Below are 26,225 nucleotides of genomic sequence, written 5' to 3'. Positions count from 1 at the left end.
GGGATGGAGAAGGCCTGGGAGGTTTTTCTTGCCCACCCCACTTCCCAGGGCTGGGATGTCCACAGCGACTCTGGGCCAAGACAGCGCTGCCACTCGTACGCCCCCACCTCGAAGCAGCTCCTGCTTCTTCATGAGGCACTCGCGCTCCTTGCCACAGATCTCCCGCCTGTTGTCGGTGGTGAGCCTCTTCATGGCCAGCTCCAGGTCCTCCTTCTGCTTGGCTACAAAGTCCCGGTCCTGTGGGGAGAGAGGAGGACAGGCCTTTATCCAGAGCTGGCTTGGGCACCTCACTGTCTCTTCCTATTATGGAAGAAAAGCCTGCGTGATCAGAGAAGAAAATTCAGAAACAGAAAAGAAACTGGTGGAGGGGAAATTTAAGAGAGACTTAGAGACACATCAACCAATTTCAACACGTGGGCTTCATCTGGATCCTGGATCAAAGAACAATTTTTTTTTTTTTTTTTTTTGAGACGGAGTCTCAGTCTATCACCAGGGCTGGAGTGCGGTGGCACAATCTCGGCTCACTGCAATCTCCGCCTCCCAGGTTCAAGCGATTCTCCTGCCTCAGCCTCCTGAGTAGCTGGGATTACAGGCATGCACCACCACACCTGGCTAATTTTTGTATTTTTAGTAGAGAGAGGGTTTCACCGTGTTCGCCAGACTGGTCTCAAACTCCTGACCTCGTGATCTGCCCGCCTCAGCCTCCCAAAGTGCTGGGATTACAGGCTGAGCCACTGTGCCTGGCCAATTTTTTTTTTTTTTTTTTTTTTTTTTTTTTTTTTTTTAAGGATGACATTCATGAAACAATTGTAAATGGGAATACTGACAATATTATGTTGTTCAGCAATTATGGTTGAATTTGCTGGGTGTGTTTATGGTATGGTAGTTATTTCTCTGATGTTTGACAGGTAAAATAATATGATGTCTGGGATTTGATTAAAAATAATACCTTGGGGTCAGGAAGTGAATGAGTGGGCATGAGGTGACATTACTGAGATTAGGTGATAGGCATATGGTGGTTCATTATGCCATTATACCTATTCCTATGTTTCTTTTCTTTTCTTTCTTATATTTATTTATTTATTTATTTTTTGAGAGAGAGAGAGTCTCGCTCTGTCACCCAGGCTGGAGTGCAATGGCATGATCTCGGCTCACTGCAACATTGGCCTCCCAGGTTCAAGTGATTCTCCCATCTCAGCTTCCTGAGTAGCTGGGACTACAGGTGCGCACTACCACGTCCGGCTAACTTTTGTATTTTTAGTAGAGATGGGGTTTCACCATGTTGGCCAGGCTGGTCTTGAATTCCTGGCCTCAAGTGATCTGCCCACCTTGGCCTCCCTCTTCCTATGTTTTTAATTTTCCATAATAAAGAGAAAAAAATTAAAATAAAAAAATTTAGAAACCACAGAATTAGTAAAACTCTCCACCTATCCTATCACCCAGAGTTGGCAACTGTGGTATGTCTATACAAGTGTATCTATAGCTATTGTTATTGTTGTGTTACAAAAATTATTAAAAAGGGCTCAAACAGATTATGTGAGCACCTAAGTTCACAGCAGCATTATTCACAATAGTCAAGGGATGAAAACAGCCAACGTGTCCGTCCACAGATAAATGGATAAACATCATGTGTTATATCCATACAATGGAATATTATTCAGCCTTAAAAAGGAAAGAAATTCTGACACATGCAACAACATGGATGAACCTTGAGGACATTACACTAAGTGAAATAAGCCAATCACAAAACGACAAATATTCTATGATTCCACTTATATGAAGCACCTAGAATAGTCAAATTCATAGCGAAAGCAGAATAAAGTTAGCAAGGGTTGGAGGGGAAGAAACGGAGAGTTACGGTTTGATGGGTGCAGAGTTTCAGTTTTACAAGATGAGAGAGTTGTGGGGATAGATGGTTGGTGGTGATGGCTGCACAGTGAGAACGTGCTTAACACCACTATGTTGTACACTTAATAATGGGAAAGATGGTAAATTTTATGTTATGACTATTTTACCACAATTTTAAACAATTATTTTAAAAAATCTTTCCATGTTATAATGTGATCTTCTGGCCAGGCGCAGTGGCTCACGCCTGTAATCCCAGCACGCCGGGAGGCTGAGGCAGGCGGATCACCTGAGGTCAGGAGTTCGAGACTAGCCTGGCCAACATGGTGAAACCCTGTCTCTACTAAAAATACAAAAATTAGCCAGGTGTGGTGGCATACACCTGTAGTCCCAGCTACTTGGGAGGCTGAGGCAGGAGAATTGCTTGAACCCTGGAGGCGGAGGTTGCAGTGAGCTGAGATTGTGCCACCACACTCCAGCCTGGGCAACAGAGTGAGACTCCATCTCAAAAAAAAAAAAAACAAAAACAAAAAAAACAAAAACACTGTGATGAAACTCCCACTTTTGAAACTCCATGTCAAATAAATAAATAATGTGATCTTCTATCATATGTGTTTCAATGGCTGAAAAATTTCATGCTTTGGATGTTATTTATCCAATAAACAACACGGTGTTTCCAGGTGTTATGTATTTTTAAAGTAGTGCTACTTCATATTCTGGTAGTTAAGTGTTTGTGAACCTCTGTGATAACTCCTTCAGGATTTTTAGATTCCCTCAGGATTTCTAGAAGCAGAAAATCCAAGCCAAAGGATGTGCGTATCTTCAAAGCTCTCCATGCAACTGCCTCCTCCAGGCCACACCATCTACTGTCCCTCTGCGTGGACGAGGGCCTGTGTGCCCCGCCTCACCAGTCCGCAGTCTCTTCCTAATCACGCTGTAACGGGACAGCTCATGGGGCGTTCCAGAGAGAACACAAGCTTGAGGCCTCGACCCCCTCCCCGACTGTGAACTTAACAATGTCACCTCTCTCAGTCTTTGTTTCCTCTTCTGTGAATGGGAAAATGAACAGCTCCTACCATGGTAAGCTATGAACGCTGAACCAGGTAATACAGAAAGCATTTGTAAATGTGGACTCAAAGATTCTCTGCTTTGGAGGCTGAAGAAGCAGAGCACACAAAGACCCCCTCGTGGGGAAAATGGGAGCATTCCGGCACGGGATGAAAAGAAGGCTGGGGAGGCCAGCCAGGGCACAGCAAAGAGGCAGCGCTTATCTTAGGGACAATGCGGGAGCCACTGAAGGCTTTTACGGCACAGGGCTGTGGGGGAAAGGGTGCTGTTATCAGACTTGGAATTCAAACTGCTCACACCTGCAGGCAGGAGAGAAGAAACTGCAGGGGAAAAACAGCAACAGGAAGCCTCGCTGGGAGGCCACTGGACAGTGGCTGGGGGGTCATGGAGATGGTGACAAGTTGATAGATCCAGAGACAGGAGATAAGAAATATACATACCATGCTTCAGGAGGTGATGAAGGACTGGAGGGAAAGGAGGGGACAGGAATGATGGGCCAGAAAGGAAGGAAAATGGCACCCTTCAGAGCATGACACGACCAGGTCTGGGACATCATGAGTTTGATGTCCTTTAGACTTAAAAGATGCCAAGAGGGCAGGGGAATATACTGGATTGGTCAAGGAGATGTGACTTACAAATAACCCTAGAACAAGGTAGGAGGTGCTAAGGGTTTGGGAGGATGGTCAATGTAAAGTGTTGGGGTATCCAGAGATGGAAGAGCTCACTTCCAGCTGGAGGCGAGGCAATCAAGGAAGGCTGCATGGAAGAGGGGATAATGGGGCCATGAAGGATGAGGCTAGATTCAGGTATTCAGAACAGGGCATTTGAGGGGCAGTGACTGGGCAAAGGCAGAGAGGAGGCCTGGTCACCATTCCAGGTCTCACACCAGTCCCTGCACTCCCCAGCTGAGGCCAGGGACTCACAAGAAGCTGCTTTTTCTGCGTGTGCTCCTCCATCTTTTGCTTCATGCTCTCCTTCCGCTGCTGTCGGGGGAGCTTCTCCACCTCGTTCTTCACCTGCAACAGAGACAGCAGAGAGGGGCTGGGTCAGGGTCCTCGCCATGCTTCCTGCAGTATATTCTTCAACCCACAACTCCTGGGCCAGAGATTGAGGAAGAGGCTCAGCGTTGCAAGGGCCAGCACCCTATGCGGCTCCCACCAAACCCCTCTGAGCAGGTGCCTCCCACTGGCCTACTCCTGCCTGCTGCTGGTTTCAGCTTCCAACTCCCCTAGAGTGGGCAGGTGCAGTTTCCAGCTGCGTGGTATCCTCCCTCCTCTTCTGGTAACAGCGCCCAGCTTCCTGCAGGGCAGTGTTTCTCCACCTTTTTAAAAAATGACAGTCCCCACAGAAGTTCTTTTAGACATTTTTTCCTAATCCCTCTCCCCCCATGAAATTAGTCCAACAGACAATACTGTCGATCTGATAAACCATTGTCACATCTCAGGTATTTGGCTTCCTTTGCAGTAATATTAGCCTGGCTGAGAATGCACATCTTTTGTTTTTTTGAGATGGAATCAAGCAATTCTCCCGCCTCAGCCTCCCAAGTAGCTGGGATTACAAGTGTGCGACACCACACCCGGCTAATTTTTGTATTTATAGTAGAGATGGAGTTTCACCATGTTGGCCAGGCTGGTCTCAAACTCCTGACCTCAAGTGATCTGCCTGCCTTGGCCTCCCAAAGCGCAGGGATTACAGGCGTGTGCCACTGCGCCCGGCCGAGAATGCACACTTTAGTATCCCCCTTGTCAGTCCCTGAGGTCCAGGTGAACTGACACCCCTACCCCCACTGGCCCTGGGCTGAGCATCTGATCCAGGCTGGCCAAGCAGCACATTCCATGCCCTTAGCCTCAGGAACTGATTCAGAGAGAAGCACGTGACCCTCACTGGTCCAGTGCGAACTTTGGGACGTTGCTGGAACGACTGAAGGAAAGCTACCTGCTGTCCTCTGGGGTTGTTAAACTGGGGGGATGAAGGCCAAGGTGCGTCACCTTGTCAGCCCTGGAGGGGACTGCCTGAGATGAACTCGACGCAGGGAAGCAATGCCAAGAGAGGAGAAAGAAGAATTCCCGCCAACACTCCTGCCCTCCTGGCCAGACGCCAGCAAGCATTCTTTCGTCCTTCAGCCGGCTGGGATCGGGTTTCTGTCTTTTGTGACAGGAGGGAGAAGAGATCCATGACACTTCTCTCTAAGGACCCCGGACTTCCTCAGACATTGCCTTCCCAAGAAACCCACACCTTTACCGGTGCCTAATAACCCAAAACCTGCACTGACAGAGGGCTCTTAGGAGCATCTGATGGGGGGAAAGGCCTGCCTGTGAGCAAAAGAAGAACATTCTGGGGAGTTCTGGCATGGTGAGGTAAGCCAAGACAGGCTGTATCTCCTAATAATTACAGTGAAAACACTGCATCAAATATGAAAGTAACTACTTGAGGACTCTGAAAACCAAACAAAAGCAGGTGACATGAAGGGGAGTCCAAATTTGCAGACAAGACTGGTAGAGGGGATAAGTTTCCTATTTTTTTTTTTCCATCCTTTTGCTCTCCTGGGTTTGCACCAATCCCAGACCTGCCCAGTGGTGCAGTAGAAAAGCTGGCTAAAACTCCGTAAGAAACCTTGTATTTCTGGCCAGAGAACCAGGAAAAGAGGCCTGCGGAGTCCAGTGAGTATGGGATGAATCCCAAAGAGAAAGGCACAGAAGGCCAGGCGTAGTGGCTCACACCTGTATTCCCAGCACTTTGGGAGGCCAAGGAAGGTGGATCACTTGAGGTCAGGAGTTCAAGACCAGCTTGGGCAACATGGTGAAACCCCATCTCTACTAAAAATATAAAAATTAGCTGGGCATGGTGGCACATGCCTGTAATCTCAGCTCCTCGAGAAGGAGGCATGAGAATCACTTGAACTGAGGAGGTGGAGTCTGCAGTGAGCCGAGATCGCACCACTGAACTCCAGCCTGAATGACAGAGCGAGACTCCGTCTCAAAAAAAAAGAGAAGAGCACAGGAAAAGGGAAATTCCTAATTCTGTGTGTAAACACAGAGATTCACCCCTGAGCTAAGCATGAGTCAGACAGGTGCCAAGCAGTATAGCAAAAAACCAAAGAAGAAAAGACCTAACTAAGACTGAAACCACTACCCACAGAAGATCAGACAGAACCTGTGGTCTACAGGGTTTCCTATTAAACAAAAAACATCTACATTCTCCAAAAGATTATAATACAGACCCACAGTCTACAGACCATAACACTAAAATATCAAGGATAGGCAGGCACGGTGGCTCACGCCTGTAATCCCAGCACTTTGGGAGACTGCGTGGATCACCTGAGCTCAGGAATTCGAGACCAACCTGGGCAACATGGCAAAACCCCATCTCTACAGAAAATATTAATACAAAAAACTAGCTGGGTGTGGTGCCAGTGCACCTGTAGTCTCAGCTACTCAGGAGGCTGAAGTGGGAGGATCACTTTAGCCCAGGAGCTTGAGGCTGCAGTGGGCTGTGACTGCACCACTGCACTCCAGCCTGGGCAACAGAGCAAGAAGCAAGACCCTGTCACTAAATAAATAAATAAATAAATAAAATGTCAAGGAAACAATAAAAAATTACTCTGCATACAAAGAACCAGGAAATAGAACCAGTTTTCAAAGAAAAAGACAATCAGTGGATATCAGCTCTGGGATGATACAGATGTTGACACAAAGAAACTTCAAAGCAGCTACTATAACTATACTCCATGAGCTAAAGCCCTTTAATATTTCAAATATGGAAAGATGAAAGTTCACAGCACAGAAAAACTATTTTTTTTTTTTTGGAGACAGGGTCTTGCTCTGTTGCCCAGCCTAGAGTGCAATGGTGCAATCTCCGCTCACTGCAACCTCCACCTCCTGGGCTCAAGTGATTCTCCTGTCTCAGCCTCCAGAATAACTGGGATTACAGGTACCCAGTTATTTGGGTGCCTCGCTAATTTTTGTATTTTTAGTAGAGACGGGGTTTCACCATGTTGGCCAGGCTGGTCTTGAACTCCTGACCTGAAGTGATCCACCCGCCTTGGCCTCCCAAAGTGCTGGGATTACAGGCGTGAGCCACCATGCCCAGCCAGAAAAACTATTTTTTAAAAATTGAAAAATTTAAAACTAAACAATAGAATGTCTGAGAGTAAAATAAAACAATAGCAGAATGGTGATCACAGAGGAGGGTCATTAATTTGAAGACTAATTAATAAAGAGTATATAATCTGAATGACAGAGAGGAAGAAAGATGAAAAAGATGAAGGTTTCAGGGACTTATGGGAAAATTATCAAAAGCTCAATGAAACCCAAACAGGTTAAATTAAAAGAAAACCACCCTCATATATATCATAATAAAACTTGAAAACCAAACTAAAAAAATTCAGGAGAGTATTTAAGAGAAATGTGACATTTTAACACAGGAAAATCATGACTCCAGTGACCATGGATTTCCCAACAGACACCAGAGAGGCCAAAAGCCACTGGAGTATCATCCTTAAAGTGCTGAAAGAAGGGCCGGGCACAGTGGCTTATGCTTGTAATCCCAGCACTTTGGGAGGCTGAGGCGGGTGGATCACAAGGTCAGGAATTCAAGGCCAGACTGGCCAAGATGGTGAAACCCCGTATCTAGTAAAAATATTTTAAAAATTAGCCAGGCGTGGTGATGGGCGCCGGTAATCCCAGCTACTCAGGAGGCTGAGGCAGAGAACTGCTTGAACCCGGTAGGCACAAGTTGCACTGAGCTGAGATCACACCACTGCACTCCAGCCTGGGTGACAGAGCAAGACTCCATCTCAAAAAAAAAAGTACCAAAATAAAAGAACAGGAAGAATAGGTATGTCTAATGGAACTATCCTTCAGAAATGAAAGCAAAATAAAGACATTCTCAGATGAAGGAAAGTAGGAAACTTTGTGGTCGGGAAGAAAGGCTACATTGGAAGTTCTTCAGGTTAAAAAGAAGTGAGCTGAGGAGAAAACTTGTATCTTCAGTAAAAAAGAAAGAGTGACAGAAATGGTAAATATCTGGATAAACACAGTGAACAATTTTCCCCTTAAGATCTTTAAAATCTCAATGACCATTTAAAGCAAAAGCTGTCACATTGTCTGGTATGGTTTTTAATATATGTAGATGTAATACATTATCCGTGATAGGCCAGGTGTGGTGGCTCAAGCCTGTAACGCCAGCACTTTGGGAGGCTGAGGTGGCCAGATTGCTTGAGGCCAGGCAAGACCAGCCTGGCCAACATGGTGAAACCCTGTCTCTAGGTATGAGAAGTGCTTGAACCCAGGAGGCAGAGGTTGCAGTGAGCAGAGATCATATCATTACACTCCAGCCTGGGTGACACAGCAAGACTCGGTCTCAAAAAAAAAAAAAAAAAAAAAAAAAAAAAGGCCAAAAATGTGACAATTATAACAAAACTGAGAAAGTATCAAGAAATTTACATACTTGTAAAGGTACATTTTACTTAAAGAATTACAATATCAACTCTAAATAGATGCTGAGATAGGTATGTATATTATAACGCCCCAGAGCAACCATTAAACACACACACACACACACAAACACACACACAAAGATAAACTAATTCGTGAAGTTAAAAATATTCAAATACTCCAAAAGGAGGTAGGAAAACGGGGAAGAGAGGAACAAAAACCAAAGGAGACAAAACAGGTAATAATTTAATTAAATATAAATGGCATAAACACGTCTATTAAAAAACAAAGATTTTCAGATGGGATTAAAAAAAATGAAAGCACAACTATATGCTGTCAACAAGAAATGCATGTTAAATATAAAGATTTAGATAGGTTAAATTGAAAGGACAGGAAAAGATACTGTATGCAAATACTTATCAAAAGAAAGTAGGATTGGCTATTGATTAGACAAGGCAGACTTCAGAACAAGGAATATATTATCAGGAATAATGATGGGCATTATATAATCATAAAAGGAAGAGTCAGTTCACTAAGAAAGTATGACTATTTTAGGCTTAGCTAAAGTCTAGGAGGCTGAGGAGGATCACTTGAGCCCAGGGGTTTGAGGGCAGTCTGGGCAACACAGTGAGACTTCCACTGCAAAAAACATAAACAAATAAATAAAGAAAAGAAAATGTGACTATTTAAAATAACAAAATAATTTCAAAAGTGTGAAACAAAAGCTGACAGAACTGAATGAGAAATAGACAAATCCACAATTACAGTTGGAGATGTTAACATTCCTTTCTTGGTAGCCAGTAGAACAAGTAGTCAGAAAATCAGTAAGAATACAGAAGACCTGAACAATACTATCAATTAACTTGACCTCCTTGACGTTTATAGAATACTCCACTCAACAGCAGCAGAATACACATCCTTTTCAAGTGCACATGGAACACTCAGTAACACAGACCACATCCCAGACCATAAAACAAGCCATAATACATTTTTAAAAATTGAAATCTTAAAAAATATATGGGCCGGGCGTGGTGGCTCACGCCTGTAATCCCAGTACTTTGGGAGGCTGAGGCATGTGGATCACCTGGGGTCAAGAGTTCAAGACCAGCCTGGTCAACATGGTGAAACCCCGACTCTACTAAAAATACAAAAATTAGCTGGGTGTTGTGGCATGTGCCTGTAATCCCAGCCACTTGGGGGGCTGAGGCAGGAGAATCACTTGAACCCAGGAGGCAGAGGTTGCAGTGAGCCAAGATCATGCCATTGTACTCCAGTCTGGGCAACAAAAGCAAAATTCCATCTCAAAAAAAAAATAATAATATATATATGTAATATATATATGTTATTTGATTTGATCATAATGAAATCAAAGTAAAAAATAAGAGAAAGATATGAGAGCCCCAAAACATTTTAAAATTAAACAACAAGCTTTTAAATAACCTGGGTCAAAGGGGAAGTTGCAAAGGAAATTAAAAAGTAATTGGTATTGAATAAAAATGAAAATACAACATATAAAGATTTGTGGAATGAAGTTAAAACACTGCCCCATTTATAGCATTAAGTGAAATTTATGGCATTAAGTGCTTAAAGAATAGTCTCAAATCAATGTTCTAAATGAGCTTCTACATTAAGAAACCATAAAAAGAAGAGCAATTTAAACCCAAGCCTAATATAACAGCAGAAATCAATAACATTGAAAAGAAAAATCAATGAAACCAAAAGTTGGTTCTTTGAAAAGGTCAAAAAAATTAATAAACAATTAGACTGACAGGGAAAGAGGAGGAGAGGAAAAGGAGGAGGAGAAGAAGATGACAATACAAAATACCAGTATGAGGGATGAAAGAAAGAACATCACTACAGATGCTACAGGCATTCAAAGGATAGTCAGGAAATATTTAATGCCAATAAATTTGAGCATTAAAATGAAATCTACAAATTCCTTGAAAGACAGAAGCTACTAAAGCTTACTTAAGAAGAAACAGGCCAGGCGCGGTGGCTCATGCCCGTATCCCAGCACTTTGGGAAGCTGAGGCGGGTGGATCGCCTGAGGTCAGGAGTTTAAGACCATCCTGGCTAACATGGTGAGAGCCCGTGTCTACTAAAAATACAAAAAAATTAGCCGGGCGTGGTGGCACGCACCTGTAATCCCAGCTACTCAGGAGGCTGAGGCAGGAGAATCGCTTGAACCTGGGAGGCAGAGGTTGTAGTGAGCTGAGATTTTACCACTGCACTCCAGCCTGGGCGACAGAGTGAGACTCTCTCAAAAAAATAAAAGAAAAAAGAAATAGGTATTGGAAGGCCATACATGTAACAAGGAAAAGTTAAAAAATAAAAAAAAATTAAAAAGAAGAAATAGGTAACTAAAACTGAGGCAGGATATGTAGTCAAAAAAAATGACCAGGTTCTCTGGACACAGCAACTATGGGGACCATACAGTCAACACCATAAGCCTCAGCATTCTCATTGTAATTGAGCTCATTCAAGCACAGCTATCTTCAGTAGGGAATTTTCCCTGTAGAGAGCATGCACATTTTGATTTTACCTGTCCTCAGACTGACTCTTTGTTCATTATTAATAGTAAAAAACACACCCCGGGTAGAGATTTAAGATGCTAATGAGACAGTGACATACGAACAAGCAGGTACAGCTACTGCACATGCGCACCCAGAGGACCACACAGAACATGCTTCCTGGCAGCACCTCTTCCCACCTACTTATGAGTCATCATGTAAGACTCCCATTACAAGAGTCTCCCTAGTACCAGTCTTTGCTGTCTCATCCTTACAAGCAGCCCACTCTGAATTCTCTCTCTCTCAGGGTGTACTGTCTATTCCATACCTAACTTTCAAAATACTAGTTTTCTTTTGCAATAAACGACTCTATGCTGCAGCTCCTTTGCTGTGTGTCTCATGTTTAAATTCCTTAAAGCCAAGAAGACAAGAATCGAGGTATCACAACAGCTGTCAACGAAACCAGATCAACATCCCTTATGACCACAGACCCCAAAATCCTCACCAAAATGTCAGCAAATTGAGTCCAGTAATATAGAAAAAGGAAAATATACAATAACCAAGTGGTTCTTACCCCAAAAAGGCAAAGCTGATGCAATATTTTAAAATCAAGCAATATAATTTATATCAACAGACTAACAGAAGAAAAACCATATGATTATATCAATTGATGCATGAAGCCCATTTGATAAAATTCAACACCTATTCATAATAAAATCGATTAGCATACTAGGAATAGGAGACTTTAAAAAAATGTTTTTCTTTTCTTTCTTTTCTGATACGGAGTCTCGCGCTGTCACCCAGGCTGGAGTGCAGTGGCGTAATCTCAGCTCACTGCAAGCTCCGCCTCCCAGGTTCACGCCATTCTCCTGCTTCAGCCTCCCGAGTAGCTGGGACTACAGGCGCCCGCCACCTCACCCAGCTAATTTTCTGTATTTTTAGTAGAGACGGGGTTTCACCATGTTAGCCAGGATGGTCTCGATCTCCTGACCCTGTGATCCACCTACCTCGGCCTCCCAAAGTGCTGGGATTACAGGCGTGAGCCACCGCGCCCGGCCTCTTTTCTTTCTTTTTAACCTCAGCTTCTGCGTCTGTAGAAAGAGACTTTCTTAATCCGATGAGGGCAGCAATAAAAAGCGCTATTGCTAACATCATACTTAATGATGAAATATTGAATGCCTTCCCCTTAAAATGAGGAACAAGGCAAAGAAGTCCTCTCTACTATTCCTATTCAACATCCTGCTGGAGGTCCTGGCTAGCACAATAAAGCAATAAAAAAATAAAAAGCGCCGGGTGCGGAGGCTCATGCCTGTAATCCCAGCACTTTGGGAGGCCGAGGCAGGTGGATCACTTGAGGTCAGGAGATCGAGACCATCCTGGCTAACACGGTGAAACCCTGTCTCTACTGAAAATACAAAAAATCAGCTGGGCGTGGTGGCGGGCGCCTGTTGTCCCAGCTACTAGGGAGGCTGAGGCAGGAGAATGGCGTGAATCTGGGAGGCGGAGCTTGCTTGCAGTGAGCCGAGATTGCGCCAGTGCACTCCAGTCTGGGCAACAAGAGCAAAACTGTATCTCAAAATAAATAAATAAAATAAAATAAAATAAAATAAATACTTACGGGTAGCAAGTGAGCACACAAAAAGATACTCAAATCATTAGTTGTTAGTGAAATGTGAATTAAAAACCACAATGAAACACCACTTCACACCCATCAGAATGGCTAAAAAACCTGACAGTTGCAAGTGCTGATGAGAACATGGAGCAACTGGAACTCTTGCACCTTGTTGTGATGTAAAATGATCCAGCCCTTTTTGGAACAGTCTGGCAGTCTCTCATAAAGTCAAACATGCACTTAGCATCTGACCCCAAAATCCCAGCAGCTGTTCTTCATTGTCTCTTCTTTCAATTCTTGGATTTTTTTTTTCATGGTCTTAGATTTGTAATCTGAATCCTTCTCCTAGGTTCTGTGGCCTTAATGGTCGTAGATCAGGGTTTTGCAACTTCAGCACTACTGACCTTGTGGGTGGAGAATTCTTTATTGTGGGGGCTGCCCTGTGCATTCGTTGTGGGGGTTGTCCTGTGCATTTTAGGAAGTTAGCAGCATCCCTGGCTTCTACCTGCTCAATGCCAGTAGCACCTCTCCCTTGTTTCCCCAGTGCTGACAACCAAAATGTTTCTAGATATTGCCAATTGGCCGCCCCTATGGAACAAAGCAGTCCCTGGTTGAGGATCATTGTCTTAGAAGTCCTAGTAAAATATCTAAAATCTTATTTGTGCCACTTCTGCTTCCACATCAAAGGGTCGCCTTGGAGATGCTATATAACCCTAGTTCAGCATCTGGCTGTGGTGTCTGCCAAAATGCCTTTCGACAGCACCATCTCAGGCATCATACAATTTAAAGGCCTCATGAGCTTAAAACTGTGCTGTTTCAAGCATGATTTCTTGATTTTCCAGGACAGAAGATTAGAAGCAGCAGTTTAGTAAAGGATTTCTGCCAAAGGCACCGAAAACACTAAGAAACGTCACACCATTGACCACGGAGGGCGAAGGCAAAGGAACAGTAAAAGTAGAGTCACATGGGGCCACTTGACAAAGGGGCACAGGACTTCCATCCATCGGTATCCCCCGAGGACATTCACGTACCAGCACTGCTCTCCCGCTGAGATCTACTGAGAGGCAGGGGCAGGGGAACTGCATTCTGCTGGATGTCGGAAAACCTGCATTCTAGTCCAGCTACGTGTCTTCAGAAAAGTTATTGAACTCGTTAGAGTTCCTTATTTTCTCATCAGGAAAAACAATCTGGCTTTCGACTAAAATTTCTTTAGGGATCCTTTGAGGGTTACAATTCTGTGGTGTTATGGAGATCCAAACTATTTAATAGCTACATTCTGTTTAATGAGCTTTGCCTGGGAAGGCAGGGAAACAGAGTTCTGGAAAGATTTCCTTCAAGACTGGTTAGGTTTGTTTTCCGATTTCAGTGATCTAAGGAGTTACAACTGTCAAGCCGGTTTCTCATGGATGCTAAAGATTACTGGGTTTATAGGAACTGAGTAGCAGACCATCAAGTCCCTTCTTACAGAGTGTGAGAATGTATCCACATTAATTGTATATGCATATATGCATATATACAGGAAGATGTAGTAAATTACTTGAAATTGACATGAATGGCCGGGTGCGGTGGCTCACGCCTGTGGCTCCCAGCACTTTGGGAGGCCAAGGTGGGCGGATCACGAGGTCAGGAGATTGAGACCATCCTGGTTAACACAGTGAAACCCCGTCTCTACTAAAAATATAAAAAATTAGCCAGGCATGGTGGCGGGTGCCTGTAGTTCCAGCTACTCGGGAGGCTGGGGCAGGAGAATGGCGTGAACCCAGGAGGCAGAGCTTGCAGTGAGCCGAGACAGCGCCACTGCACTCCAGCCTGGGTGACAGAGCAAGCCTCCGTCTCAAAAAAAAAAAAAAAAAGAAATTGACATGAAGAATAAATAGGTCCCTGCTCAACTACCTTGCTAATAATTATTTTTCCTATATCCATATCTCCTTATTGAAAAGTGATTAGCATGATAAATATTCCACACCAATTGCTGTAATTCTGAAGAGAGTCCCAGGAGGCTTCTCACATTTTATTTTATTTTATTTTTTTGGTGTGTGTTTTCCATGCCTGAATTTAAATTATGACATGCTCTCTCACACTGAATGGATCGTAGGGAAATGGACAGGTACACTCTTCCTTGCTCTGGGCTGGTTAAAGGAAAGTGCCTGCTGCATCTGTGTATGGTCTCCCTCTCCAGCATCCATGTGTGAATTACTCTGTTGCGGCACTGGAATCGCTGATGCATCTGTAGGAAGTTCAGAGGCTGCTCACCTGGGAGGGCCTCATCCCTTCTAATTTTGTCCTTCACCCCTGCTGCTGCATCCTGACCACTATGTCAAGGGCAATGAGCCAGACCTCCCATTCCTACTTGGAATTCCTACTTCCTCACCCAGCACCTTGCAGCCCTCACAGAGGTGACCTTTGGAATAGAGAAGGAGTTCTTAGGAGCGTGGAGTAGGCAATGGCAAGACAGTGCCATCTGGGATATCTGGGGTTGCCATGGGGCAAAGCCTCTCGCTGGCCTCCTGCCATCGCTATCTGTTACACAAGTAAGCAGCAGAATCAAAGCAAGCAAGTTTGTCTACACAAAAGACCAGTACCTGGGACACCATCTTACTAAATGGTGTGAGCCCTGTCCTCCTCAAAAAGCCAAAAGAGTCTGGATGCAATGGCTCACACCTGTAATCCCAACACTTTGGGAGGCCGAGGCAGGAGGATCACTTGAGGCCAGGAATTCAAGACCAGCCTGGGCAAATAAGTGAGACCCCTATTCCTACAAAAAAATTTTTTTAAAACATTAGCAGGGTCCCAAATACCCAGGAGGCCTAGGCAGGAAGATCACTTGAGCCCAGGAGTTCAAGGCTGCAGTGACCTGTGATTGCACCACTGCACTCCAGTCTTATCATTTAAAAAAAAAAAAAAGCCAAAAGAGCAAAGAAGTTAAGCTTTTTCTTTCCATGAAAACTTCTTGAAGAAAAACACCCATAGAAAAAGATATTTTAAAAAACTGAATGTGATTAGAACCCCAGGTGCCAGATCCCACACTCTGCCTCAGCGTTCAGCGGCAGGCTTGAGAGCCTTCCTGGAACCCTGCTGGTGAGGAAGTCCAACTTTGTTAAGGGCACGTTCTGGGAAAGGGTGAGGAGATCTGTGGCTTCCCCCACCCCCTCCTAAACTAGGCAACTTCCTCAGTTGCCTCCTCTCTCTTCCACTCTTACAAGTCCTTATACACACACACATACACACACGAGGTGTGCACATGTGACACGGCACAGAGCCAAGGAGGGAATGGGCATCTACCCAGCTCTTATTCCGAGCAGATACTGGGTCTAACCCTGAATGTACTTCTCATTTAATGCTACAACATCTATGTAAGGACTGGACGTTAACAGGATTATTAAAATAGCACACTCCTGCCTGTGGCCCACTGCCCTGCGTGAGCTGGTCTCTGCCCTACCTGTCTGATTCCACCTTGTGCCAATCTCCCCTTTGCTTCCTAAGCGCCTGCTACATGGATGGTTTTCCAGCTCTTTGAACACTCCAAGCTCCTTCCCCTACCTCAGGGCCTTTGCAGGTGCTGTCCCACCCTCCTAGAAGGTTCTTAGGCCTGCCAGCATCCTTCTGTACTCAGTTTACACGTCAAACACTGAGAGGCTTTCCCAGACCCGTCTAAAGCAGATCTCTCTGGATCTCTAGTCAGCCAGTCTATATGCTTCCCTAGCATGTTGGTAGCTGTTTTATTTATTCAATATTGGACTTTTTGTTTGTTTGTCTGGCTTCTCTGGAAATTAACAAATCCAGGAATGAACAGAATATATATATATTTGAGACGGAGTTTTGCTCTTGTTGAGCAGGCTGGATTGCAATGGTGTGATCTCGGCTCACTGTAACCTCTGCCTCCTGGGTTCGAGCAATTCTCCTGCTCAGCCTCCCGAGTAGCTGGGATTAAGGCACCTGCCATCACGCCCAACTAATTTTTTTGTATTTTTAGTAAAGATGCGGTTTCACCATGTTGGCCAGACTGGTTTTGAACTCCTGACCTCAAGTGATCCGCCCGGCTGGGCCTCCCAAAGTGCTGGGAGTACAAGTGTGAGCCACAGCACCCGGCTGCATTAACATTTTTTTTATCTTGATGACTGAGTTCTTGGGTCCTCTGAAATGTTGTGCAGGTATACCTCATTTTTTCATGCTTCACTTTATTACACTTTGCAGACACTGTGATTTTTACAAATTGAAGGTTGTGGCAACTCTGTGTCGAGCAAGTCTATCAGCGTCATTTTTCCAAAAGCATGTTCTCACTTCCCGTCCACGTTTTGGTAATTCTCGCAATATTTCACATTTTTTCATTATTATTATCTCTATCATGACGACCTGTGATGAGTGACCTCTGACGTCACTACTGTAATTGTTATAGGGTGCCACGAGCCCATATAAGACAGCAAACGTAATCAATAGATGTTGAATGTGACCTGACTGCTCCACAGACTGGCCTTTCCCCCGTCTCTTCCCCTCTCCTCAGGCCTCCCTATTCTCTGAGACACAACGATATTGAAATGAGGCCAATGAATATCCCTACAATGGCCTCCAAGTGTTCACGTGAAAGCAGGAGTTGCCACGTCTCTCACTTCAAATCAAAAGCTAGAAATGATGAAGCTTAGTGAGAAAGGCATGGAGAAAACTTACTGGGTCAAAAGCTAGGCCTCCTACACCAGACGGTCAGCCAAGTTGTGAATACAAAGGAAAAGTTCTCGAAAGATAAAGGTGCTACTCCAATGAACATGAATGATGAGAAAGCAAAACGGCCTATGCTGATAAAGTTTGAGTGATCTGGGTAGAAGATAAACCAGCTACAACACTCCCTTATGCCAAAGCCCAATCCAGGGCAAGGCCCTAACTCTTCAATTCTGTGAAGGCTGAGAGAGGTGAGGAAGCTGAAGAAGAAAGGCTGGAAGCTAGCAGAGGCTGGTTCATGATGTTCAAGAAAAGATGCCAGCTCCGTAACATGGAAGTGCAAGGTACAGCAGCAAGTGCTGACGCAGAAGCTGCAGTGAGTTATCCTGAAGACTTAGCTAAGATCATTGATGAAAGTGGCTGCACTAAACAACAGATTTTCAGTGTAGATGAAACAGCTTTCTCTGGGTAGAAGATGCCATCTAGGACTCTCAAAGCTACAGAGGAGAAGTCAATGCCTGGCTTCAAAGCTTCAAAGGACAGGCTGATTCTCTTGTTAGGGGTTAATGCTGATGATGACTTGAAGTTGAAGCCAATGCTCATTTACCATTTTGAAAATCCTAGGGGCCCTTAAGAATCATGCTAAGTTGGGCGCGGTGGCTCACGCCTGTAATCCCACCACTTTGAGAGGCCGAGGTGGGCAGATCATGAGGTCAGAAGTTTGAGATCAGCCTGGCCAATATGGTGAAACCCCATCTCTACTAAAAATACAAAAATTAGCCAAGTGTGGTGGTGCACGTCTGCAGTCCCAGCTCCTTGGGAGGCTGAGGCAGAACGACTGCTTGAACCCAGGAGGCAGAGGTTGCAGTGAGCCGAGACTGCACCACTGCACTCCAGCCTGGGTGACAGAGCAAGACTCCATCTCCAAAAAAAAAAAAAAAAAAATCAGGCTAAATCTACTCTGCCTGTGCTCTAAAAATGGAGCCACAAAGCCCAGGTGACAGCACATCTGTGCACAGCATGGTTTACTGAATACTGACTGGCTTTATTTTTTATCCACTTTATTGCAGGGGTATGGAACCAAACCCGCGGTATCTCCGAGGTACATCTGTGCTTAAGGTGACTGCCTCAGCTGCTCAGCTGGCCAGGAGCCCTGGCTCCCAGAGGCAGCTGCCCACGGCCTCTGGGACGCCCCAAATGTCATGCCCACCATGGTAAAGCCTGGAATCTGGGCTCTGAGGTCCTGAGGACCACCCTCAGAGGCTGCTCATCCACTGCTCCCAGCTGGGAGACTGGGGACAGCCTGCCCTGGTGTTCCTGCTTGTCTCCGTCCTCCACAAAGGGAGGCATGGGCTGTTCTTTGATGCCCAGATGCCTCTCGCAGAGCAGCCCATGAGATGTGCCTCAGGACCAGACTCCTCCTTCCACCCTCCCCTTCCCCTTCCAACTCGGGGAGAAGGAGGAGGTAGAGAGGGTGGAGCGTAGAGGGCATGCTGTATGTGCCCACCCACCCAGCACCCACCGGCCCTTCTGGGAACAGCATCTCAAATTCCCCTGGGCCACCAGCCCTTCCTTATTCCCTGCTCTTTCTCGGCAGGGGTTGCTAAGCTGGGAGGATGTAAAGGAAGCTGCCTGAGGCCACACAGTGAGGGCCTGCCCTAAGCCACAGCAACACAGAGGAAAGCAGAGTTCACAGGATGGAGAAGTGGCTCCTCACGGCACAGCTCGGGCACACAGATCCAGCCTCACCTGCTCCCGAGCTCTTTAGCCACACCCCTTTGTTGCCAAGGTGAGGTTGAGCTGGGGCCATGATCACTTGCAACCAAGAAGGCCCTATACTCCGAGCTGCCCCTGCCCCCACCCAGCACATACTCACCTCTTTCTTCATCAGTTTGAGCTGCTCTTGGAACCTGGCGTAGTCCCGATCCTGCTCCAGGCGGATCCGCTTGGCCTCTTCCCGGCGGCGTACGGCATGGTCTTGCTCCATCTTCTCCACTTGCTGCTTCTGCTGACGCTCCAGGTTCTCTAATTCCACGTCAAAGAACTTCTTCTTGGCCTGAAAGGAGCAGAAATTCCGAGAAATTCAGCAAAGTCACTTTGTACCTAGAAGGGACATGGGGATTGGGATGGGGAGAACTCGGAGCCTGTGATCAGACCTAGGCTTGAATCCCAGCTCCACCACCCGCTTGCTGTGTGACCCGGGGCAAGTTGCTTGGCCCGAGTCTCCATTTCCTCATCTGCAAACGGGAGACCAGACCATGTGTTGTTGCACGGTGCTCAGTAAAGGTTATTTGCCCTCTGGAGATCCTCCCGTGGGACTCGGGATCACTGTGACCTTCACGGGGTTCTGTGTTAACAAGTCACCGCCTAACAAGATCAGGAAGCCTCCAGGAATTGGGCAATTGTTGTGAATTACTCTTCACTACCCAATCATTCCCACTATGTAGCTTCCTCTGAGAGAACACACAGAGGCAAGAAGCCCTCCAGGGTCCCATCTTTTCTCGCACTCACGTTGATTTCCTGTTCAAAACGTTTGTGCATTTGCTCCAGCTGCAGCTCGTGCTTGTTACTCAGCTGGGTCTGGTTCCGATGCTCTTCCTTCTGGAGCAGCCGAAGCTCTCGGAGTTCCTGGCGCCTGAAAGGTTAAAGGATACAGATATGTCACAGTAAGAAACTGGCCTCAGGGATCACAATATTTGCAGCTTGGAACACTGAGGGTTGGATCATGGAGCAAAATCACACAAGTCTTTGTCATAGGCATGACTAGAACTCAGGCTTCATTTGATATTTATTGACAGACAAAACCTTAATAATCTTAATAAATAAAGAGTACCTACAAATCAATAAAAAGGAACACTATCCTAACCAAAAAAAGTGGCAAAGAACATGAACAGACATGAAGCAAAAGATAAAAAGAAATTTTAGAATCACCTATATAGATATAAAAGACAAATGAAAAAGAAACCACAATGTCATGATGTAGAAAACATGATGCAGAAAATTTGTGTAGAAACTACATTTTCATGATGTAGAAAATTTGACGGTAGAAACTGGTACATTTCTGGAGGACAATTTGGTCATAAGTTTATGTCTTTTGACACAGTGGTTTCACTTCTGGATACTGATTTTAAAGAAATATTTATCGATGCACAAGACCACTGAATAACAATAGTCAGCCAGGCATGGTGGCTCACACCTGTAATCCCAGCACTTTGGGAGGCCAAAGCAGAAGAATCACCTGAGGTCTGGAGTTTGAGACCAGCCTGGCCAACACAGCGAAACCCCACTTCTACTAAAAATACAAAAATTAGCTGGACATAGTGGCATGCGCCTGTACTCCCAGCTACTCAGGAGGCTGAGGCAGGAGAATCACTTGAACCTGGGAGGTGGAGGTTGTAGTGAGCCGAGATCATGCCACTGCACTCCAGCCTAGGCTACAAGAGCGAAACTCCATCTCAACACCACCACCACAAAAAAAAAAAAAAAAAAAAAAAGAATATGCAATTATTTAAAATCAATGTTATTTAGTAAAAAATTGGAAGCAAATGTCCATCAATATAGGTCTATGTAAATAAAGTACATTGGTATGATGGAATTCCATACAACTTTAAAAAATTCAAGTTTTAGAAAATGTTTAATTACATAAGGAAACATCTATTAAAAATAAAAATGATTCAGTCAGGCACGGTGGCTCACACCTGTAATTCCAGCACTTTGGGAGGCCAAGGAGGGCGGATCACCTGAGGTCGGGAGTTCAAGACCAACCTGACCAACGTGGAGAACCCCGTCTCTACTAAAAATACAAAATTAGCCAGGCGTGGGGGTGCGTGCCTGTAATCGCGGCTACTCGGGAGGCTGAGGCAGGAGAATCACCTAAACCCGGGAGGCGGAGTCTGTAGTGAGCTGAGATTGTGCCATTGCACTCCAGCCTGGGTAACAAGAGCAAAACTCTGTCTCAAATAATAATAATAATAATATTTATGAACAGATATGGAATAATCTCTAGGTTAAAAAAAAGCAAGACATTAAAGAATAGGTCTCTTATGCCATCTTATCTGGGAGAAAAAAGGACAACAGTATGTGTCTGTACACACATATATGTATTGTTTACTTTTCTAGTATCTCTGGAAGGATTAAACCATAAAACATTAACACAGGAAAGAGAACTGGATTTCTGGTAGGAAAATGAGGGAGGAAAATTTTTCACTGTTTATCTTCTTTCTTTTTTAAAAAAAATTTTGAACCATGATCTTATACAGGTCGAGTATCCTTTACTGAAAAACCTTGGGACCAAAAGTGTTTTGGGTTTCAGATTTTGTTAGATTTTAGAATATTATACTTACTGAATGAGCAACCCTAATCTGAAAATCTGAAGTCTGAAATGTTCCAGTGAGAATCTGATGTCAGTGCTCAAAAAGTTGCAGATTTTGGAGCATTTTGGATTTTGGATTTTTTGATTTGGGATGTTCAACCTTTATTACCTGCTAAAAAATATATAATAAAAATTTTACATAGGCCATGCTTGGTGGCCCATGCCTATAATCCCAGCACTTTGGGAGGCTGAGTTGGGAGGATCACTTGAGCTCAGGAGTTCGAGAGCAGCCTGGGCAACACAGTGAGACCTCATCTCTGCGCAAAAGACAAAAATTAGCTGGGCGTGGGGGTGCATCTGTGTGGTCCCAGCTACTTAAAAGGCTGAGGCTGGAAGATTACTTGAGCCCAGGAGGTCCAGGCTGCAGTGAGCCATGACTATGCCACTTGCACTCCAGCCTGGGCAACAGAGCAAGATCCTGTGTTAAAAAAAGAAAAAAAATTGACCTAAGCCACATGCCCTAATTTTGTATCTATATTGCCAGTATGTATATGTGTGTACTCACAGAAAAAATATTGGAGGGATAAGCCCCAAGTGTTAACCATGTTTCTTAATGAGCAAATCCATTAAAAATTGCTATGTAGGCCGGGTGCGGTGGCTCACACCTGTAATCCCAGCACTTTGGGAGGCCGAGGTTGGCGGATCATTTGAGGTCAGGAGTTCAAAACCAGCCTAGCCAACATGGTGAAACCCCATCTACTAGAAATACAAAAGTTAGCCAGGTGTGGTGCTGCACACCTGTAATCCCAGCTGCTCGGAGGCTGAGGCAGGAGAACGGTGTGAATCTGGGAGGCAGAGGTTGCAGTGAGCCGAGATTGTGCCACTGCACTCTGTCAGACTCTGCTTCAAAAAAAAAAAAAAGAAAAAAGAAAAAACTGCCACATGTCATTTATATAATCAGAAAAAAAGAAAAAAAATCAAACTACTACAGAAAGAACCTGGGCATCCTGACTGAGCTGGGGGCTCCTGGCGGCCTCTCGGGGTCGGGGTCCGTGAGGCCTGTGTCCTAGTCCAGTGCAGCGCCATGCTGATTCCCATGAGGCCACGCTGACCCCAGCGGCCTTCCTCATGGCTCAGAGGGACCATAACTGCTTACAGAACTGGCCCCCAAGAGCAGCACAAGGAGGGGTTGGGCAGTGCAGTGAGGCCAAGCACATTCTCTGGGGTCACAGCACCCGTCTGAATCTAGGCTCAGTCAGCTTTCCAGCTGGGTGACCTCTTGGAGAGTCACTCATCCTCGTGGCACTCATTCCCTCCTCTGCAAAATGAGGCTAACGATCTTTACCTCTTGGGTCCTTTGAGGGATAAATGAGATGACACAGGTCAGGTGCCCACGTGGCACATGACCAGCACTCTGTAAGTGGCAACTGCTCGAATTCTACCAAGGAAGAAGAGGCAATGGCTGCCCTGCCTCTGGGAACAGCCAGAGGTGCTTTCTACAGCCGCAGAGGGAAGACTAAGCCTCTGCTTCTCTGGAAAGCGAGAAGAGAAGAGGCAGTTTTTGAGAGTGTTAATGAGGAAACGGAAATCCTGACTCAAGAGAAACTAAGGTTTAGAGAATTGACAAAAAGCATACAAAGGAGTACAGAAAGAAGGCAGGCAGCCAGACTCTAGCACTCCCTGGCCCATCTGTGCTCTCAGAAGAAAAGGCAGGCAAGGAGAAGACTGGGACTCAAGGGCAAGGGAACGGCAGAAGCGGTTTTAGGGAGGGACGGGAGGAGCTCTGCCCGGAAGCCTCGTCAGTCTGGGAATGTGATAAATGCTCAACCACATAGTTCAAAAGCCGAGGTGTGACCCAGTTCTCCAAAAATGCCAGGGCTCAGGTATGGCCAGGGGCCTGGGCCAGCAGGGAATGATCAGGGCCAGCCACACCCCTGGCGTCTGGCAGCCTGGCCTGGTTCACAGCTGCTCAGACCTCCAGACCTTCACCTCCTCAAGTCTCACCTTTTGACCCTGAGTAGCACACAGCTGCTCTGCTTAGGAGGTGGGTGGGGACCCACAGCCAGGGCCAGAGAGCACTGCTTCTTCATGGGGTGTGGCCAATCTAGAATTCTATCCCTGGGAACTTCAATTGCCCAGAGGGGAGGTGACGAAAACCCACCTCTTGAGGCTGAAGCTCAGAGTCCAGAGTGCCTCTCAGGTGACCATGACAACAGAAGGTGGAGTCATCTGCCAAAACAACCTGTGCCCTAGCCTCCCAATCCACACAGATGACACGTGTGTGTGTGGGGGGGGGGGGGGTGTGTGTGGTGTATGCAGATACCACACTAACCAGTGAAAAATCTGTCTTTCCTCCCCCTGTTCCCAGAGGGAGAAGTGATCCAGAACATCTAAAACTACTTTTATTTGGTTTTGGCTTATTTATCTATTTATTTATTTTTATTTTTATTCTGAGACAGAATCTCACTCTGTCGCCCAGGATGGAGTACAGTGGCATAATCTCGGCTCACTGTAACCTCCGCCTCCTGGATTCAAGTGATTCCCCTGTCTCAGCCTCCCGAGTAGCTGGGATTACAGACGCCCGCCACCACGCCTGGCTAATTTTTGAATTTTTAGTATTGACCAGGTTTTGCCATGTTGGCCAGGCTTGTCTCGAACTCCTGACCTCAGGTGATCCATTCGCCTAGGTCTCCCAAAGTGCTAGGATTAAAGGTGTTAGCCAATGTGCCTGGCTTATGCTTTTATTTTTTACAATTTAGTTTTAAAATTTATTTTTGAGAGACAGGGTCTTGCTCTGTTGCCCAGGCTGGAGTGTGGTGGCATGATCGCAGCTCACTGCAGCCTTGACCTCCTAGGCTCAAGTGATCCTCCCACTTCAACCTCCCGAGTATCTGGGACTATAGGTATGTGCTCAGCTAATTTTAAAATTTTTTGTAGAGACACTATGTTGCCCAGGATGGTCTCGAATTCCTGGGCTCAAGTAATCCTCTCACTTCAGCCTCCCAAAGTGCTGAAATTATAGGTGTGTGCTGCTGTGCCCGGCTGCATGCTTATGCTTTTAAAAGAATATGAATATTAGGCCGAGCATGGTGGCTCACACCTGTAATTCCAGCACTTTGGGAGGCCGAGGCGGGCAAATCACAAGGTCAAGAGTTCGAGACCAGCCTGGCCAATATGGTGAAACCCCGTCTCTACTAAAAATACAAAAATTAGTGGGGCGTGGTGGTGGGCACCTGTAGTCCCAGCTACTCAGGAGGCTGAGGCAGGAGAATCGCTTGAACCCGGGAGGCAGAGGTTGCACTGAGCTGAGATCGCGCCACTGCACTCCAGCCTGAGCGACACAGCAAGACTCTGTCTCAAAAAATAAAAATAAATAAATAAAATTTTAAAAATTTTAATTCACATGTATAAAAACATGTGATTAATGTTCCAGAAATTTTCTCTACACTAATCATGAATTTACCCTGCAAAGGCCTGGCCCCCAGGGAACTCCGTGGCTCCATGGCGTCCCTAAGTGTTAAGCTCCCCCAACCCCTGCCAGCTACACGGTCCAGTGAAACCTGAAGGAATTCTCACACCGACAGACCCAGTTAGAATCCCAGCTTTACCCCTGCCCAGCTGGAAGACCCAGGGCAATGACTTACTTGCCCAGAAACAGTGTTTCCTCCTTTGTTTACAAAATGTGGAAATAGGGTCTCCCGAAGGAGGGCTGCAAGTGGGGGATGAAGAACTGAAAAGTATAAAGACGGATCCCAGCAAACAGCTTCGCCTCACACCTTCCTCCCTGTTCCAATCCTTCACCACCAGCTCACTGGTTTTGCCTCCAAAATGTAGGTCAAATCTGACCATGTTTTTCCCTCTTCCCGGCCACTGCCCCAGCCTGAGCCCAGAGCCTGCCCAGAGAGTCAAGATCTCCCTGTCTCCCTCCACCAGTCCCCCTTAAAGAAGCTGAGTAGTTATTACTCAGGGTCTCAGCAACTGCAGTTTCCCTTGGGCTCCCTGAGCTCTCCTCCCCTTATCCTTTAGGCCTGGCTCAGGGGCTTCCCTTACAGCAGCCTTCCCCACTCCAAGCACTCACCATCATGTCACCTGTTACTTCCTTCATGGCACGTAGGACAATCAGGGATTATCTTGTGTACTGTATGTTGGCCCATTAGGTGTTAAGTTCTACAAGGGCAATGGCCTTATCTATTTGGGTCACCACCTTGTCTCCAACCTGGTGGGTTGGTGGATACATGGATGGATAGATGGATGAATGGTTAGGTAGATAGGTGGAGGGCTGAATGGGTAGATGGGTGGGTGGGTGGATGGATGGGTGACTGGGTGGACAGATGGAAAGGTAGATAGGGAGTAGGTAAATAGATGGATGGATAGATAAATGGATGGAAGAATAAATGGATGGATGGCTGATTGGGTGGATGGATAGATAAACAGACGGATACTTGGGCAGATGGAGGGAAGGATGGAATGGTGAGTGAGTAGATGGATAGGTGGATGGTTAGATGGATAAATGCAAGGTGAGTGAGTGGGTAGATGAATGAGTGGATGACTGGATGGATGGATGAATGGATGGATGGATGGGTGGATGGATGAATGGATGAATGGATGGGTGAACAACTGGGTGGATAGATGGACAGGCAGATAGCTGAGTAGGTGGATAGATGGGTGGATAAATGAATGGAAGGATGGATTAAGTAGATGGGTAGATGAATGGGTGTACAGTTGGATGGATGGATGGAAAGCAGAGTGGGTAGATAGGTGGGTGGGTGGAAGGGTGAGTGGGTGGAAGA

At 45.7% G+C, this 26,225-nt stretch overlaps 1 protein-coding gene across 2 annotated transcripts in view; it reads right to left on the bottom strand.

Moving 5' to 3' along the window:
* Positions 1-26,225, bottom strand: part of LOC105480952 (serine/threonine kinase 10) — a 148,205-nt gene that overhangs the window by 18,508 nt on the left and 103,472 nt on the right. For both annotated transcript variants that reach the window (XM_071098089.1, XM_071098090.1), the window contains 4 exons: positions 19,635-19,758; positions 19,000-19,179; positions 3,837-3,929; positions 108-237 (listed from right to left, as the gene is read on the bottom strand). In XM_071098089.1, coding sequence (XP_070954190.1) covers positions 108-237; positions 3,837-3,929; positions 19,000-19,179; positions 19,635-19,758 — 527 coding nt within the window. The remainder of the gene's footprint in view (positions 1-107; positions 238-3,836; positions 3,930-18,999; positions 19,180-19,634; positions 19,759-26,225) is intronic.

This window comes from Macaca nemestrina, chromosome 6, assembly GCF_043159975.1.
Source record: "Macaca nemestrina isolate mMacNem1 chromosome 6, mMacNem.hap1, whole genome shotgun sequence".
In the NCBI taxonomy this organism is placed as follows: Eukaryota; Metazoa; Chordata; class Mammalia; order Primates; family Cercopithecidae; genus Macaca; species Macaca nemestrina.
Note: the sequence above shows the minus strand (reverse complement) of the source record. Positions and strands in the feature narration are given on the sequence as shown.